General features: G+C 39.9%; 1 protein-coding gene across 1 annotated transcript; it reads right to left on the reverse strand.

Annotated features, from left to right (window-relative positions):
* Nucleotides 1-1,781: 1,781 nt before the first annotated feature.
* KCNG4 (potassium voltage-gated channel modifier subfamily G member 4) lies at nucleotides 1,782-19,536 on the reverse strand. Its single transcript, XM_009812545.2, has 2 exons — nucleotides 18,787-19,536; nucleotides 1,782-2,567 (listed from the first exon to the last, which is right to left on the reverse strand). Exons 1-2 carry the CDS (start codon nucleotides 19,534-19,536, stop codon nucleotides 1,782-1,784), a joined length of 1,536 nt encoding a protein of 511 aa, XP_009810847.1.
* Nucleotides 19,537-19,757: the final 221 nt, after the last annotated feature.

The following is a 19,757-nucleotide window of genomic DNA, read 5'->3' on the forward strand; positions in this document are numbered from 1 at the left end:
TCACCTCATTCTTTACTATTTATACCTTTCATAGAATCATAGAATGGTTTGGGTTGGAAGGGACCTTAAAGATCATCTAGTTCCAACCCTCCTGCTGTGGGCAGGGATACCTTCCACTAGACCAGGTTGCTCAAAGCCCTGTCCAACCTGGCCTTGAACGCTTCCAGGGTTGGGGCATCCACAACTTCTCTGGGCAACCTGCACCCGTGCCTCACCACCCTCATGGTGAAGATTTTCTTCCTAATATCTAACCTACATCTACCCTCTTTCAGCTTAAAGCCATTTCCCCTTGTGCTATCACTACAGGCCCTTGTAAAAAGTCCTTCTCCAGCTTTCTTGTAGGCCCCCGTCAGGTGCTGGAAGGCTGCTATAAGGTCTCCCCGGAGCCTTCTCTTCTCCAGGCTGAACAACCCCAACTCTTTCAGCCTGTCTTCATAGGAGAGATGTTCCATCCCTCTGATCATCTTCATGGCCCTCCTCTGGACTCCCTCCAACAGGTCCATGTCCTTCTTATGTTGGAGGCCCCAGAGCTGGACGCAGTACTCTAGGTAGGGTCTCATGAGAGTGGAGTGGAGGGGGAGATACACCTCCCTCGACCTGCTGGTCACACTTCTTTTGATGCAGCCCAGGATATGGTTGGCTTTCTGGGCTGCGAGCGCACACTGGTGGCTCATGTTGAGCTTCTTGTCAACCAACATCCCCAAGTCCATCTCCTCAGGGCTGCTCTCCATCCATTCTCCGCCCAGCCTGTATTTGTGCTTGGGATTGCCCCGACCCGTGTGCAGGACCTTGCACTTGGCCTTGTTGAACTTCATGAGGTTCACACAGGCCACCACTTCTCAAGCCTGTCAAGGTCCCTCTGGATGGCATACCTTCCCTCCAGTGTGTTGACCATACCACACAGCTTGGTTGGATACTTCTGAGCTGTCATCTTATTTTCAATAACCCTATTTTTCATCTTTCTTCCAGAGAAGCCATCACCATTCAGTAAAAAAGATAACACCAACTCTTTTTAATATGGTCAATAAGCTTGGGTTTTTTATTCCTCATAATTATTTTAAATAAGTATATGAAAAAGAAGTTTGAAAACTTTTGCTGTCTAGTATGAAATGTTTACAGTTTGCAGACTGCAGCTGCATTTCAAGCAAATTCTCTTGCAAACACTATGTATTTTATACAATAGCAGTGCAACTTGTTATTTATAGATTGATCGTCTGGCTACAGGCAAACTTTGAAAGCTTTCACATACAGTGCTTTTATTTTAAGCTTATTAGTGGCTTTAGGTACAGAATTCGTATTTGTATCAAGGCTTCTTCCGTATGCCTGGTGGATGAGCATTGTATAAACAACACTGGTGCGTAGCCGTGAAAGAATCCATTCTAAAGCTTGGCTCAAGATGTTAATTGCAAGAACATTGGAAACTCAAAGGCAAATAAAATAACAAGTGTATTTGTGCCAATAGAAGCTGTTTTGTTTGTTACTCATTCAATATTAGGTATTCAGCAAGATACATGACTGGCAGAGACAAAGTTTATTCTTATCAGTCATAGAGAAGAATGAATATTTATTATTGAATAAACTCTGACTTTTGACATTCTCAAAATCTCCAGCTCCATAATGATGCGTTGGAGCTAGCTGCGTTGGCTTCACTGCTTATTAGACCTATGCTGGCAGAGAAAAATAGCATCGTATCCTATGTTGTTGCTTTGCTTTGTGTATTATGTTGACATACATATGTGTATATTTCTATTCCTGTTCGTGGGAACGTTTTACAACCAGGCTTAGTTCCCTGTGTAAATGTATTTGATTGGTGATGCTTGATCCTCCAGGATCAAGCTGTCTGTCTCGTTGAAGGTGTCACTTTCACCAGAGTGGTTGGCATTTTTTACCCTGTTTAGCCGAGACTGCAATCGTTCATGTTCCTTTCTCAACTCTGAGTAGGAATGGGAGAAAGTGTGGAATATTGATGTTGCAGGAAAAGACATGATGAGAATGCCACTGAGGATGCTGCTCAGAGCCACCATCTGGCCTGGGACGCTCCGTGGTACCATATCTCCATACCCCACAGTGGTCATTGAAATGATAGCCCACCAGTAAGAAGCGGGTATGCTTGTAAATTCAAGCACCTTCCCAGATTCATTCTCAGCGAGATAGACCAAAGGAGAAAACAGAGTGACAGCCACGCATAAGAAGAGTAAAAGCAGGCCAAATTCCCGTGTGCATCTCCGAACTGTGAGGCCCAAAGTCTGCAAGCCCAAGGAGTGTCGGGCAAGGCGCATTACATACAAGATCCTCAAGGCACGTAAAACCCGTAGCACCAAACCAACCTTCTCCAAATATGTGTTGCTGCTTGGCCTGTCATCGTCCTCATTTGAGTCATCCTCGGAGAAGATAAGGGAAATGTAATAGGGTGAAATAGCCAAGAAGTCAATGATATTTAGGGGTCCTTTGAAGAACTGACACTTGCTCCTTGCCTGAATGAATCGGAGGCAGAACTCCAGGGAAAACCAAGCCACACAGATGGTCTCTATGACGAAGATGTAATAGCACTTCTGGGAACACTCACCCTGACACAAAACAAAAAGAGAATTAAATAAAAGAACAGTCTGTGAACCAGCATCCAAAAACACTAAGGAAAAAGCAATATGTATCTGCTTGAGTCACTGGTATCAGAAATGAACAAATCCCAGCTAGCCGGTAGCTGTATGGCAGCCATCTTTCAATGGTGTATAGACGATAATGAGCACGTGAAATATCTGAATCAACAGATATATCTACCTGCTTATTTTTATTATACTGCTTCTTCCAATCTAAATGAATGAAATTCATCTCTGTATAAAGTCTTGGCATGCAGCCTGTAAGTCCCAAATAAGTCCCACTTTCTGCTCTCAAACAGAAATTAATTTAAACTTGACTGGTTTATAAGCCTGTACAAAAGTCACTTTCTCTTCAAAAGAAAGATTAATGTTTGAATGTCTCTGTAAACTTCTGGTGCTGTTCAATGCATGGTGCTTTCACAAGTGCTGTGTACTCTGGTGCAATTAAAAGTGGTTCAGAGATATTCATTAAGTCATCTGGATCCGTGGCTGAGCTATGGCATATAAATCAAGTTTCTTTCTGTACATGCACATGTTTTAATCTAGAGGAAAATAACTATCCATCCAGTAGGTGAAACTTGCCTTGAAGAATCCTCTCCCAGTATTGAGGCCACATGCTATAAGCAGTGTTTTCTCGGTTTTGTTATCAAAAGAATTGCTTTAGTTGAACTACATTGGATTCACATTTTTTATTTTCCTGAGCTGAGCTTAAAAATTGAACTTCTTTTGGCCTATTCCAGTGAAACAAAGAGGCAAATGTAAATTAACTCGTGATTATGTGGGTAAGTAAGAGACTACATTGAGCTTTGTCCTTTAGTGAAGGGCAGCCACTAGGTTACATCCATCCAAAGAGCGAGCTAATGGATGGACACATTGGTTACAGGGACTGAGGTGTACATACCGCCTCCTTCATATGCACAGTGTCTGCTTACTGTATGCCAACCGGCAGAAAACAAATCAGGTCCTGCCATCATTTTTTGCCTTACAGAAGATAAGCGAAAGCAGCATGTACTGCTTAGCAGCTGGACATCTACCCCTGAAAGGAACACATTGTTTTTAAATACTGTTGTCACTGCTTTCTTACACACCATATCTATCCTACTGATAAATACATTCCTGTACATTTCTGTACAGAGAATTAATGTATTCTTAAGAAACATGGTCTTGTGTTTGAACTAATGCTGGGTTTTTGCTTTTAAGCATTGTGAATAAGTTCATTGAAGAATTCCACCCAACAGGTACTTGTATGATATTTTCATAGTGGCACACTGCTATTTACATTAAGTTCTTGCATTGGTGCAAATGTTTGGATTACAGTTCTAATGAAAACCAGTTCAAGTGAACTGGAGTCTTTCATGGACTTTGGCTGACTTTGAAGCAGCCTTGTGTGCTTTTCTTTGCTGAGCACATTATCAAAACACTGGCATGTGAAGTGTATGGGGTTTGAATTTTTGGTGAAGATGAGAATCTCAGCTATAACTGGGAACCAGAGGAAGGGATTGACTAGTATCACAACCCTTTGAAATTCCAGGCTGGACTCAGAATATGGGTTGTCACCACATGCTCCAGAAAACCCAAATGTAGAAGGCAGTAATTTCATTCTAGATTTTTAAGCTGCTTGAAAATTAATATTTAGTAAATAGTTCTTTCCAGCTACTACTTTGGTACGTGAAGGCTTAGCAAGGTTAAAGAGTCTTCTCCTTGTATTCTTGCTGAACAGGGACTTGCATCTCTGAGATGTTCACAACTGCAGAAGATCAAGCAGAACTAGGGATGACGAAGAAGGATCTGTGCAGAGAAAGAACCTCCTTTTGGGAGAGCAGAGTGGCCATGTGTTATTCAGGAGTAACTGCAGACCCTTGCTTCATGAAAGGCTTTTTTGTAACCTCTGTAGAATGAAGTCAAGGTTGCTATATGCATCTTTCCTGGTAGCCTGTCTCTGAAATCAAGCAATTTAGAGGAACAATTCATTGTACAGTGTTCTCCATTCTCAGCGAGATTTCACAAGCGATATTGATTAAAAACACCATGGGAAACACATACCCTTACTACTAATTAAATTTACTACCAATGTTCAGTTGCCTTCTGCATTGCAATGCGATGTTGGTTTTTCAGTGTCCCTTGTGGTAGAATTACTGCTATTCTTGGGAGTAACAAGTCTTTTTGTTCAGACAGTGTTTATATCATTGGCTATCTGAGGTTCCCCAGGTAAAATGGTAACATATCCCGTATGTATATGTTTTACCCTGTGTAACCCTCAGAACCATTTAGCTCTGTAGCACTGTTTGACGATTTTTCCTCTTTCTGCACAGTAGACTATCAAGATCATAATTTATCTCTTAAAGTAAACATTACAAAAGGTAATGAAGACTTGGCCCTGCTAGAGTTACGCGTACAGGATCAGGTTATAGCCCCATTTGAAGTCATTGCCATGGCAGTGCCTAGAGTGCATTGATGTTTGCAGAGCTGCTGACTTGGTTTGATGAGATTGCTTGCAATCAGCAGTTGTGTTATGCAGCGTTCACTTTTTCTGAGTTGTAAATTATTTGTACACTGCAGCCTGGACTCTGCACAGACCTGCCTGTGGTCACTCTAGTGATGTGGCCTGTGAATTATTAATTGTTTCCATCAAGATTTATTTTATTTTTTGTTAACTGGGCTGAATTTCCAGTACCTATGTTACTTATTTACCTTTATACATTTAAAGGTGACATTGCTCTCAGATCATCATGTAGCTTTCACTATTCCTTTCTTGGAAAATGCAAGAAAAGAAATTTTGTTTGCTGGAAGTTTTAACCATTAAGATCTAGGGTGTCTTTTGAATTGAATGTGAGATTTCAAGGTGTAGCATTGTAAGGACTGGTTGGGAGATTTTTTTCTTCTCTCCATCCTCGGTTGCCTCAGTATTCCCCATGGAAAGTTATATATATTTAGAGAAAGCAATTTGTGCAGTCAGCTTCCTAAGTGCATATTTCATTTTTCAGAAAAGCATCCTTCAAAATCAAACTTTTCAGGAATGTTACTGTGCATTTTATTTCTCCTTTGTGCAGAGTTGTGGATGTAAAGAGTGGTGAGTTCTCCCCTGTTAGCACACTTTGTCTTTTTTATGTACTTTGCAAAGACATTTCAGAAATGTTTGCATATGATTCAAACCACAGTCCCTTTTTCTGCTGCAGCAAACAAAAAAGAGTGACAATATCACAGTCTCTGACACTGACTAATGCAGCGAATTCTGTGCTTCATTTTTTTTGGAAGAGACAGAAAAAGAAGGATGTGTTTGCTTCGGACGTACCTACACTACGTGAAGGCATGCAGCAAAACCCACCCTGTGTCTCTCCGAGGGAACTGATTTATCCATGCAGCACAGTAGTTCTGTATGGAGGTGACTAACTCAAGCCCTAGAAATAATGTAGCTGGGCTACCATCTCGCAGCAGGGCCATTTCACTCCATTACATAGTATAGACGTACCATGATTTAGTCAATCCATATACAACATCTGCTAGAAACTTCCAAGCCTCTTCCTCTGCCTGTCTTTATTTATCTGCCACCAGTGTCTGGAAAGAGAGTGTAAGACCCTGGCTCTATGGGTTTTAAAGAGAACATGCTCATTGATTTCACGTTGAGAGATAGATTTCATTTAATGAGTTTGTTTGTGAATGTTTTTTGCATTAGGAATATTTGTGTATATTATGTAATAGATGTGATATGGTTTATATAGACTATCCCTCTCTAATGTCAGTCTGTTTGACGATTCTTGATCCTTTTGAACATCCTGTTCAAAAGCAGTGAATATTGGAATAAGAGGGAAAAAAAGGAAATATTAAGTACGGAAGCCAATTTCTGTTTCTCCCAGTGTTTTTGATGATTTTTAGACCTCAGAGTGCTTTATGTTCCACTTACAACTGTTGTCCAAAGAGCAGGCAGAATAACACACTGACTTCAAATACTGTGTTCTTACCAGAATATGGATGCCTCTATGTGGTGTATTTCAAATTTGCTGTTGTCACCAAATTCCCATCAGATGTTAGTTACTGTCAGTAAACTGTCAAATTATGGGCCAAATACTCTCATCCATGAAAGGGTTTTTGCATAAATGGCCAATAAAGGACTTTCTGTGCCACAACGGCTTCTATATATTTCCTCTTTCTGAACAAAGCAAACACATTTGGGAAATTCTAGTGATCAGTGCCTGCCAACGCAAAACACAACGAACAACTCCCTCTCTTGACCTCACCATTCACTAGAGCAGAATTCTGAGCTTTTATTTTCAGATCTTTGAGTCAAATTTGTAACTGACTTCTTTCTCCTCCTGACTGCATTTTTGCATCCAAAGTACCGTGGTGTAGTAGAACCTATAAAAGCTCCAAGCCAGTATGGTGTTGACTGTGAACATGAGGGGAAGATGAGATTTTATTTATAACTGACCACAACATATTTTGGGTGGGCTTTTTCAACAAAACCCTCTGACGTGTTTTACATTACCATAGCGTCAATCAGTACTCAAGCTAGCATCGACTCTGATGGGAGAAAAGTTATCACAAATCCAGTGGTGAGTGAGTATCTAACTCTTTATATTGTATTCGTCCTTCAGATTTACTTTTGAACAATGCAAGAATTTATCAGGATTTATGGAACTTGTCTCTAGCTGAAATTCTACAACATATGCTATAAATGTGATAAAATGAGTGCCTGGTATTGATCTTATGTGTGAAAAGAGCATTTGGCTCAGCAATGAAGGAAACAATATTTTGTATGTAAAAAGATATATACTGAGCCTGATGCCTGAAATATTGAGTGATTTCTTAAATTTATAAACCACCTCAAAGAAGCAAAGTGGCTGTTTCAAACTTCTGTAGCACCAGAGATAATAAGCAATTCGTGCTTCCTTTTCATTATTGCCTTCCACTGTATAAGGCAATGGCTCATTTTCTGGGTTCTTTTATGCATTGGAATGTTGATAGTGTTACAGTAAAATTGCTTGTTTTAGGATACTTCTATTAACTTCTCTTTAGATGTGAAAAAATAGGCTCATAATAAAATACAAGAACGGCAGTACTGAGTCCAGTTAGCCCAGTGCCCTGTTCCAACAGCCTGAGAAAACAGATGCCAGAGGCAAATCTCCCGGCTTCGATTTTCCACTCCAGAGCTTCCTGAGCTGAAGGTGGTGTTCGTCTAAGCAAACTGAATTGCTTTTCTATAAAGTTTGGCCATTCTTTTGTCTGCTGCCTATTGCACAGAGACTCACCGCTTTGCTTTGAGCAAGGTTCCCGTTAGTTTCATCTGACACCCCTAAGCTCTGACACTGGAAGGGACGCTGGCTACTTGATTGACATTTACTCATTTCCTGCCATTTGCAATTTTGTAGACCTCTGTTGCAGCCACTGTCGCAGCTTGTTCCCATCCTAAGGAATTCTGCCTGCCTTAGTCCTTGTGTGAAGTTGTTCCATCCTTGTTGCCTTTCTCTGGCCCTTTTCCTTTTTGAGGTGGAAGGGATTAAGACTGCAGTTTTAAAGTGTGGGTGTAGTGTGGGTATAGTCGAATTTTTATCCAGTTTATGATCATGAATTCAATAAATTTTGCTTTTTTATTGTACACTCTTTAAACAAGTTTAATCAGGTTGGATCTAGGTAGGGACAATGCTTCGAATGTAATAATTCTGGTAGTGAGAAATTGTGTGACTCTGGTAAGTGTTGCTGCAGCTTTCTTGGGGTACCATTTTTTGAAAGGACATGAGATTCAGGAATTCAGCACTTCCGAGGCCAGGACTGGCCAGGGTACTGTGTGGCAGCTAAATCTCAGACCTCAATTGCACAGGTGAGTTTATAGAAAAGAACTTTATTCACTAACTGTGAATTCAAGCTAACTGAACTTGAGATATGTGCCACTCACAAGATAAATAAGATAAATTTCCTGGCCAAGTGCCCTCTTAGTTTAACAGGAAACATTAGTTAAAGTGTAATGACATCTAGGATAATAAACAAAATCAGATCTCAGAGTTATGCTGCACTAACCTATCTTACAAGAGATATAAATCTCATCTAGTGAAAATAATATCTTTACATGCATCAATAACTGTAGCAATGCCCAGGGAGACTGAATCAGAATTTCCCCTGCGGAATATCTATCTTGTTTATCCACCTTGGTTTTCAGATGCAACTCACTTTGTTACGTTTTCTAGACAAGGAAAAAATGTATTATTTATAGACAACTGGATGAGAACACCAGGGAACTATTCTTATGCCTTCAGGTTCTGCTCTGTTCTGACCATTTGTGTCCCACCTGGTTGCACTGTAAGACACTTTATAATTAAAATATGCTCTGGAAAACTTGTTCTGAATCATTACCTGATCTGGCAATTAATTTCCTACTGCTAAAGTTTTACCCCAATACTTTTTGCAGTGGATATTTACCCTTTAGTCCTTTGTAAGGTGTTTGTCCATAAATGCTGAAGCAAAGACAAAACAGAGTGATAATCTGTATTTTGCAAACTTCGGTATGCTCCTCTTATAAAACTGTTTGAGGATTCTGAACATTGGAGCCTGAGTCTGTCTGGCCTGTTAGCAGCCGAAGGCGGTGTTGCACATTGATAGAAAGGGTTTCAGGTTTTACCTCTGGTCACCTCACCAGTATCAACTGGAACAGATCTGTTCTTTCTGATCCTCTGCAGAGCACCGTGGAAATCAGTGGCACAATTTCGATGGTAAGGTAGTGGCTGACTACTTGGCAGCAGGCTAGTGAAGTTTGGCACTTTTCTGAAAAGGGGTGTTATATCCCCACCTACTCTATATTGTGGCCATGGACTCTTCATGTTTTGTTACTGATACTTAAAAAAACCCCAGAAAACAAAAACACAAACAAATCCTTTGTAGGTAAATTCTGGAATGTGAAAAAGGGAACTGAAACTATCTGAAAACATCAGAGGGAAGCATGCAAAGTTTCTCTTAAGCTTAGGAAAAAAGGGGGGAAAATCCTGTTATTCCCATTATATTGGAAGTGCAGTGCTGTAGCTGCATTGGGATAGGATTGGAATTACTGTGTTGCTTATACAGCATATTTATGAGAAAAGCAAGTGGTATTATTTATGAAGCCGCGTTGATGAAAGTCCTTGAACCCAGCTAGAAGTCATGACTGAACCACTGTAGGCAAACACTGTTATTCCCAGGGTACATTTATGGAAACCAGCTGGCTCATCATCATAAAACAAATGAGCGATGGACAGAAAGGATCTGAAATCTCTTTCCAGCTCGATCCACAATAGATGCAGTAGTGATTGCTTCCAAGTAAAGGCTGTTTTGGTGTTCAGTCACCCATACTAAACAAACAGTCTCAAAACAAAGCAGGGAAGAAACTCGTAAAGCAATATGCTTGACTCTTCTTGATTCAGACTCCTATTGGAGTCCTAAAGGAGAGTTTCCTTAAACATAGGACCTGGACCCGCTTAGTACTCTGCAGTCGAAGGATAGGCTGCCAGAACATCATCTTTCACACCAGAAACGCGTCTGGCAGCGTGGCTGGTGCAAGGTCACAATTCACGTCTGCTAAACTTACCCTGGCAGGTCCAGGTTTTATTTGGCATGTTCAAATACAGCCAGTTACTGCTCAGATCCTTCCCTCTGATCCACACACTGTTTTGTGGATGGAGGCCAGTGTCCACTGAAACGGTAGCAGATGGCATCAGTCTGTATTGTGGCTATCGACCTGCCTTCTGCCTGCTTGTGCTATCCAACACTTAGTAGAGAGGCTTATCTCAGCAAGACTGCTCTTCTTGCAGTCTGGCCTTTTGGCCCACTCAGAAAAAACATTCAGCCCCCTATGTGGAGGATTTAGAAGAAAAACTCGCAGGAATTTTCCTCTCTAAGCCCAAGGTTGACATTTCCTGGGCAGGGTGCTGTTTTCCAGCCTTTTGCACTTCTCTCAAGATTATACATGGGCACTGCATCCTTGTCTACAGCTTCTCCCCAGGCAGTTCCCTCTGGGAAAAAAAAATACGAGCTAATGTAATAGTGAAAAAACAAGCTTCGGTTCTTGCTTTTGCCTGTCCACAAATCCAAGGCAGTGGGTCTACAGGGTAAGGCTACAAGTCTAGAGAGAGGTTAGGGAGGAGCAGAGGCAGATCAAGACCTCAGTGTAGGGAACCGAGATACCTAACTGGCTCCTGGCTTTTTTTATCCCAGTCCACAGCAGAGAATGAACAGATGCAGGGGAGAAATCCCTTTTGGCTGTAAAATGATGATTCTGGTAGTGTAAGTGCTGTGCCAATCTGTGTTCCCTGCTTACCTGGAGCTGTGGGATCCAGCTGCAGTGCTGCAGGTACTGCTGAATCACTGCAACCGCATTGCCGCTATTATTTGAATAATTAAACCATGCTCTGCTGAATCAAATGATGGTTAGGGAGAACTTGAAAACCCTGTGTTATGGATCACTTCAGTACTTGGATTTATGGTTACAGACTGTTGCAATAAAATCAAAAGGTTTACAGCCTGCTGAGAGAGAGACTGTAACCTGATTTACAGAATGATGAGCTTGTTAAAGGAGTGCTGCGTATTCTGATCACAGAATGATTTCCCACTCACTTTGCTCTATGGGAAAGAAGCCTGGACTTATGAAAACAATTACTACCACTAGTACGTTTGAGGAAACTAAACTAATATTGGGATTATATTAATGTGGACATTAGAAAGAACATAGAAGAAAATTATTATCTCTGTATCCAATGCATAATTATCTCCTCTGGGGCAAAAGTGTAACTAAAATAAAATATTTCAATTAACTTTTAAGCTTGGGTCCTTATTCTGCAAACACCATGAGAATCAGTCTGAAGAATCTGAATTTGATTTAAACCAATTGGTGACCCAGAGTGTTTGTGTTAGGAGAAAGATGTGGAAGTATTATCTTTTTCTTGTTTTTCTAGTAAGAAATTTAACAGACTTGATTTTGTAACTGTGAAGAACAATGTAGTCAAAAAGACAAGGTATTTATGTGGGACTTAGGAGGATGACCTTCAGTTTCCAGTTTTGCTGCTGGTCAAATCATTTGCTCTGTTACTGTTTCTTCTCTGCTTCTTTCCTTACTGCATTGTAAGTTCTTTGTAGCAGAGACTATTTTTTATTGTACCTGGGTAGTACAGGGTATACAGCGGGGTCCCAAATATGGTTGAATCTCTTATAAGGGAAAATGCTAGTGCTAACAGGAGGTGCTGACACTGTGGGAATAAACACAACATATGCAGTTCGTAGCCCTGATGCTGCAATAAAATTAGCAATTAGATTTGCTCAGAATTAAAATACCAGATTGTGAATTTGACTGCAGCAGTAGACTGAAGAGTCCTCAAAGATTTCCATCATATTCAAAGAGGAATTTCTGAAACACATACAAATTTGGGTGGTTGTTTATTTTTAATACTTGTTGCATTATTGCTACAAACTTGGAGGATGAATTGATTTCAAAGAGCGTCTTCCAAAGATAGAGTGCCTCCCTTGGAGGAAGTACCCATCTTCCTAGAGAAGGCATTTATTAAGTAATCATCTGTGCTGAATCCCTTGAGATGAGTCAAGTGAGGAAAGTGAACAGGATTTTTTCCTGTTGCAAATATTACAAACTTGAAAGCAGCAAAAGGGAAAAGAAAGCATGATTCCCAGCGAGGAACACATGTGCTGGCACATTGCATAGCAGTTGATTGCCTGCCTGTTGCAGAGCAGCTGGAACAGCTGGCTGTACCCCCAGGATAGCGTGCAAAGCCAGGAGACTTAGTGCTGCTGGGATACAGCCAAAACTGGATGAACACAAGGCAAACTAATAATGTCTAATTGTGCTTTCTGAACATTGGACCTTCTACTGGCAGAGCCAGCTTTTGAAAACCATGCAGAATCCATTTACTCAGTGAAGCGGAGTGTCCAGACTTTCTAAAGAAAATTGTTTTCTGTGGCAGCGAGGGTAAGCTGAGACACATGTTCACCCCCCACTGGTGCACCTCTTCGGTTATGTAGGGCAGGGCTCTTCAGTAAGGTGAACTTCATCAGTGCTGTACATATTAGATTTAATGCTGAAATATACAATTCTGTTTGCAGATGCTTGGAAAACAGTTACTAATAATGTGGAATTCTGAAATCAGTCTTAACATAATGGTGCAATTTCAAGGTCAAAGCTTTTGACGTTTCTGAACAGATATGCAAACCTCAAAAAAAGGCAGATCCCATAAAGCAGTAATTTTTATACGTATCAAAGTCCCAGGCTTGAATATTCTGATTTCTGTTGTTTCATGGCTTCTTATTTCTTATATCTTTCTTCAGTTGTTATTAATTTAACTAATTCAATCTACAAAGCAAAGAAGTTAGCTGGATTCTACTGTGCCGAGTACACCTAGTAGACTGGGAGTTTTTTGGTGCTTCAGTGAAGCACATTTTCCTATTAAAATGCTGCAATACTTTCATTGCTGATCAAAATGGTTAGAAGAAATCAGAATTGTACTAGATGACTAGATAATTTAGGAGAGTGAGTGTTCTGTAAGAACCCAGAAAAATGTACAGAGCAGATGCAATAAAACTGAAGCACATCCAGCTTTATTTTGTTCCAAGTAATTTCAAGTCATAAGTATATACCAATATATTTATAGATAGGCATGTACACATACGCCTTACACTTTTAAATGAGCATTACAAGTGTTTCTGGAAGTCAGAATTTCATTAATCTCTTTGCAATAGAGCATGTCATTCTGGACCATGCTTTGTGTGATGTATGCTTGTGTTAGAAGGTGAGTTTGAACACCAAGTTACTGTGAAATACCCATGCTTTTCAGGTAGATTCTGCATAGTGCCCCACTTCATCAGTAGTACTCTGAACTAGTCATTGAAAAAGGTATTTTTCAGCAGGAATCGCTTTGCCCTGGCTAATCAGCTAGAAAATTCTTTATTGATCAATATTTAGTCCCCCTTGTGTAAAAGCTATAAAAATAGTAGCCAGCATACCTGTCAAAATCTGACTGTCATATCCAATTTACCAAAGGGGATTGCTTCTCACAGTCGGCCAAATTACACTTTGATGAAGAGTCTTATCTTTGCACTACATGAGCTGCAGAACTAGGTTTACACTCCTCTCACTGACACTCTCCACATGGATTATTATCTTCTCCAGTCACTCCCAAGTTCTTCGGGTTTCCCTTTAATAAGTGCACTAGAGATACTTAATGATATCTGCAGGTTATGGGCAGGGTTGGAGCTTTATGTTCGAATGTCTTTGTAATGGATTTAATAGCTTGAATACTGAGGATATATCTCTTGCAAGCATAACTTCACATACTGAACTGGCTAGATACAAGTCAATGTGAATTCTTATAATTAACGCATTTAGCTATGGCAATGGTAACCCTGATGAAACAAATACCCTGTTTGATTTTCTTTCTCTTCACAGTAAGACCAATACATTGTTCTTTCCCCTATAATGAAAAATTACCCCACTTTTAAAGAAAATATGTTTCTCGGCAGTTTCCTCTAGTATACAAGCCAAATAGGCTGGTTTTACTATCATACAGGCAACATTAGCAACATCAAATATGGAAAAACTAAGTCAGGGCCTCCGGAATAATGGTGTAGAATGAAAAAATCATTTAAAAATTGTTCTATATATTAGGTACTGGGTTCTTTTCCTCTGTTCATGTTTTCTGGATTCTCAGTGCAACAGAGACTAAAAATTTACTCTTTTAAAAGGAATTAGATTTTCACATACTCAAATGACCCAGGAATGGGAGCTTTACTAAAAAAGAATATTCTAAGTTTCAAGATAAAATCATTAGATCTGACAATACTGGTTACGCCGGTTATGTTTCATTAGGTTATATACGATACGTAAAGCAATTACAAGCTTCTCAAGGTCAGTTAAGAGCAAATACAAAAATTAGTAATAACACGGTCTGCCCACTCACTGGTCACTGGAGAAGAGAGGGAGAACAGAGAATAGACATTTTCTTCTCTCTTAAACCACACTTACATGTGGTTTGTCGGGAGCCGTCTACATGGGGAGAAAAGGATTTGGTTGTTACTGGTGCTGAGGGACAAGGAATGGAAATGTCTAGGGTTTCTTTTTCTTCTTTTTCCCCTGACCTTAATTTGCTTGCCTTCCTGAAGCAAAGACCTTGCTGTATCCTTTCTGCTGAGTCATTTCTCCAGAGGATGCCAATTTTAGGGACTCATTAAAAGAAATACCTCTTCCTAAAGAAAATCCCAAGAGTGCTTCAAAGCAGCCTCGCTGTCCAAGCTCTTCTGCCGTGGTTTTATTCCGTAGTTCTCTGGTATAATGATGTTTTTACCTTTGGGTTAGATGTGCTGAGTAGTGACTGTTTCAGTTACACCTCTTGGATCCTGATTGTAACTCTTATGTGGGACTGGGACTTTCAGGGGACTTTGATGGGACTTTTGCCTTGTCTCTAGTGGGATGATCTTAATTTTATTTTTTTTTGAGGGAAATATTTGAGAGAAATACTGGGTAGACTTTGTTGCTTCAGCTTTCTTATCCTATATGTGTGGTCTTTGATTCAGATTTGTAGTTCTCTCAGGCTACCTGTTCAGATCAATAATAAACAGAGTTCGTCACCTCCAAATATGCCTTTTTTTTAATCTCTACATATGCACATGCCTTGATTACTACATTTTGGTGATACTATATTTGCTTTCTTACTGAAGACAGTTTGGTATCCGTAAAGAAGAGATGCAAATATCCTAGATAAGGATGTATTGCCATTGGAGAATGTGACACTTCAGTTGTTTTATGCCCAAATAACATAATTAGTTACTAATGAGTCCTCTTTCCTTAGCATCATGTATGATAAATCCTTAAACTTGATAAGACTTAAACTTGAGATCACTCGAGCTATACATTTACTGCTCTGGAGTTTTTCTGAACTTTTGGCCTCCTTCACCTGGGGCTGCTCCCTCTGGGTTGGGATGCATGGCAGGTGCTTTATATAGTTACAGAATTGTTTGCCCATCTATCTGTGTTTTTCTTTCATCTCTCTAATGAGGAGGTTCCTAAATGTCATTTGACATATTCTAGAGTGTGTGCATGGTATCAATTATAATAACTCATTCCTTATTTTACTTTTGTCTGTATTCCTACCTTTAAGCTAACCCTCCCCTCCCTTTTCTGCTGCCCATAGAGATGGCTCCTTCCCTCCCCTCTGGTTGCCAGGGTGACTGGGCTTCCCTGATGTGGATGCTCTTGCCTTGGCTCCTTGCCATCCCTCTCCCGGAGACCGGAGTTTTCACTTTCCCTCGGATGGTGTGGACTCCGGTTTGCTCTTCTGCTGCCCAGGCAGCTAGTCTCCCTTCTAAGCAGACCTGGTTTAGCAACTGTGATTTCATGTGCCTGCAGGGTGGGATCAGCCAAGCCTCTGAGTGAGGTGGAAGTCACCTTGTATTATTTTTCCTTTTTTTTTTGACTCTGATCCTCCTCCTTGAGCTGGAGTCCAGCCAGTTCTCACCTTCTTAACGTGTCTGTGATGATGAGAAAAAGGACCCTAGAGTGGTACATATGCAGCAGAGGTAAAGCCTTTTTTATTTGTATTTCAGAATGGATAAATTAAATTTCCACTGTTAGTGACATTGGAAAATGGATCCTTGCAGTACTTGTAAGCACATTTATGCATAGAGGTTTTGCCAAGCTTTAACTCAGAAATGAATAAACCTCAGGATAGGGCATCTTTGAATTCAGGTGTGGAATTACAGGTTGTTCAGAAACTTTACTGAAAGTATTTAACTGTTTTCTGTCACTGAGCAAACAGATAACATATGATCTTTATGTTCAGCCCAAAGAGCAAAAATGTCAGATTCTGCATGCCTGTCCCAGGCTGCTGGTAAATGTGGCCCCATCTTGGAATCACTTTCAGAGGTCAGCCAGTGAACAATTTTGAGTTACAAATCAATGTAGAGTTGCAATTTGCCTGGGTATGACTGAGCCACAATCAAGAAGTTGAGAATTAAGTTCTCCGAGTTATTTGTCCAGTTCTAGCCAAAATGTTCTTTTGAGATCCCAGTAAGAAAATCTTAGGTGTTGCAGGCCAGGAGTTTAGGGATGGAAATTTAGGGAATTTTCCATCCCTAGGGATGGAGAAAGTACTATTTAGTAGTTCATATTCTTTGCTTTTCCACAAGGCATAAGTATTTTGTCTCGTATATTCCCCTATGTTTTCTCTGGCGTAATTTTAAGTTTTTCAAATAATAGGACTCTCAATACTCTGTTCTGTTCTTCTGGGACACAATGGCAAAGTGCATTAGACCGGTGCTATAAGTGAAAATTATGTAATGTTTCCAAATATTTGGACAAATGTGGTCCTTTGCTCAAGTTCATCCTTCATCCTCTCCTCTACACTTTAAACATTTCATCTTTTGAGCTTGTTTCAATCCAGTTTGCTTGGTTTTAAAGTAGTGATATATATGCAAATCTCTAAGTAGTAATGTCATCTGTGTTTTATAGGAAATCCAGGAACAGCAGCTACACTGCAGCTACCAGATATACTTATAACCCTCAGCATGCTTCTCTTTCTAACATACGGTTAATTATTTTTAAAACACACAACATATTACATCTAGCTGAGCTCTGAAACATTATGTGCTTGTTCTTTTGCATGAAAAGTATTTATAAAAGTTTTTTCTGCAGTGGTTGGGAAATTAAGATAAAATGCATCGGGCTACTTCAAAGTTAGTAGGAAGCACTTGCTAGAGCAGAGTTTGTAATGTTTTTACATCTAGCTGTAGGAAGGATGTTCTATATTTAAAGCACTTCCTTGGAAGAAGCATTGGAACAGTGTTACAGTTTTTCCTGCCAAAAGTAATAGCTGTGGAAGGCTGCAAGAGCACCAGACTTCTTACTGAAAGGTGATAGTCTTCCTATGCAAATGTAAGTTCATAGTCAAGGGGTTAAATGGAACAGGGAATGATCTTAAATTTCAGCTTTCTGTGCAGTCCTTAGTTTTATTCAAAGACATCAATTATCATGACATATCTTCACCATGACTGTGCTGCTTTGAATCACTGCTTGAGCAATAAAATATATACAGATTTTTGTATCATGCACGCCATGCTGTGCTATAAATTTTAAAATGGCTTTATTCATCAATATACAATACTCTGAGGAGTATCTTATCTTTTAGTAGTGGTTGGGGCAGGGAATTTATTTGACCTGGACTTCCTCAACGCTTTTGGAAGGGCAGTTTGCAAATGAAGTGCAGGATTCGTTAAAGAGATGAGTCAAGGTTATTTGATGAATTTGGACGTAACAATCCAAAGTTATTTAAGATGTAGTAACTTTACTCTGTTTTGTTATTAGAATAACAAATCTTTAAAATGCTGAAATATTCACAACAATGTTATAGAGAAGATCCTTCATGTATGATACAGGCTTGATTTATTTGCTCTGAATTAATGTGGATTACTTGAAAAGGGTTTAAATGCAGTTAGCGGTTCAGCTAGTATTTGGCATTACTCCTACAACATGTACATATATATATGTGGGCAAACACAGAATTCTGTCAGCATGGAAGTATGATTTTTGGACATGCAGCTTTAAGGTTCAGTATCTGCAAAAATAGTTCATGTATCTCTCATCCTTTAATCTTTATGCCATTATTGGTATGTAACATTATTCTGTGAGAAAAATGAGTATTTCTTCCTCTTTAAAGATTTGACTTAGTTATCACAAGGGAAGACACTTGGCTATTTTTAAAAGTAAAGATGTCAGAGGAAAATATTTCTGTAGCTGATGTGACCAAACGAGAGATTGCTTATAACTAGAGACTAAAGCATGTTGAAGAGAAGGCTCCACAACGTGAGTTTGAGAGTCCCAGTGCTAACAAGTTAATATAACTTGCACTAGCAACTGCTTCTTAAGAAGGAAAAACAATGCTGCATTAGAGAGCTGCAGTATAATTTCTTTTCAGAAACTCTTTCCTGTATTTTAGCTGACAATTAGTAAAATATTTTGTTCACATTATTCTTAATTGAATATCACTTTGAAACTGATAGAAGTAATTTAAGCCATTCTTGCATTTTCTGTTATAGACCATTTCATTACTAGCAACAGTTTTGAACCTCATGGCTATGGATTTTTCTGTATCCTTTTTATCTTTTTAATGATTTATGCCTAGCAAGACAGACAATTGTCTTTTAATTGTTAAAGACCAGTTAAAAAGGACTTACTTACCCTGTCTTCTTCAGCTCTTAAGTCTGGCATTGTGCTAACACAAAGGCTTATAGCTGTGGTGGCCACAAAGAGAATGGAGAGACAAGCAAAGACTTTGCCTGGGAGTCCTGACTGGGGATTTTCTACCATATCTCTGAGCCTGTTCATAAACTGTCCAAATTTGGTTTTGTCATCCAAGACACATGTAGCTTCTTTGCTCCTCCGGAGCTCCTCTTCTTTGCGTACCTCAGCCAACTCCTGCAGTTTTTGAAATAGTTTTCGAAAGCAGCAGTTCTCCAGGTTGGATTCTTCAATCCCCCAGTATCTCAGCTCCTCCTGAAAAGACAAGGCACACATGTCTCTTAAGAGCATCAGCTTCCCTGCTGCTAGAAAGCTGACAATCATCCCGAAAGCATTGGGGTTCCTGTCAAAGAAGAACTCATGGGTATCTTCATCATAATCGTCACACAGCTGAATTATTTCTTCGTAGCTGCTGCAAAACTTAAGTTTGCTCAGTCTGGTCAGGGGAAATTCATCTAAAGTACTCCAAGGTAGCAGGTACTTGATGCCTCCAACATTTATCATGATCTCTGTCTTTAGATCGACTGCAGAGACTTGATCAGGGTGGTAAATCCTCCTGGCTCTTTGGTAATGGACCCCTTTGACGGAAGGGGTTTCAACGGAGACAGGAAAGAAGTGGCTCAAGGAATTACAAGAAGTGTAGCTAATATTACTATAGTCTTGGTCACTGCCTCCGGAGAGAATAGGCATCTCTAAGAGTACTCACTGGGACATCCGAAATGGCATCAGAGCAGGGTTATCTGTCAGCCAAAAGACACGGGAAGGAGGAGAAAACATAGTAGAGGTTATTGCAAAAGAAAAGGTGTTTCAGGCTACTTTCCTAAATCACAAAATTAATGAGTGCCTGTTTGGTAAGGAAAAGTCACCTCTATGCTTCTTCCTGAAATCTGCAGCCTGTGAATGCGATTTGC

The sequence above is a fragment of the Gavia stellata genome, chromosome 15 (assembly GCF_030936135.1).
Source record: "Gavia stellata isolate bGavSte3 chromosome 15, bGavSte3.hap2, whole genome shotgun sequence".
Lineage (NCBI taxonomy): Eukaryota > Metazoa > Chordata > Aves > Gaviiformes > Gaviidae > Gavia > Gavia stellata.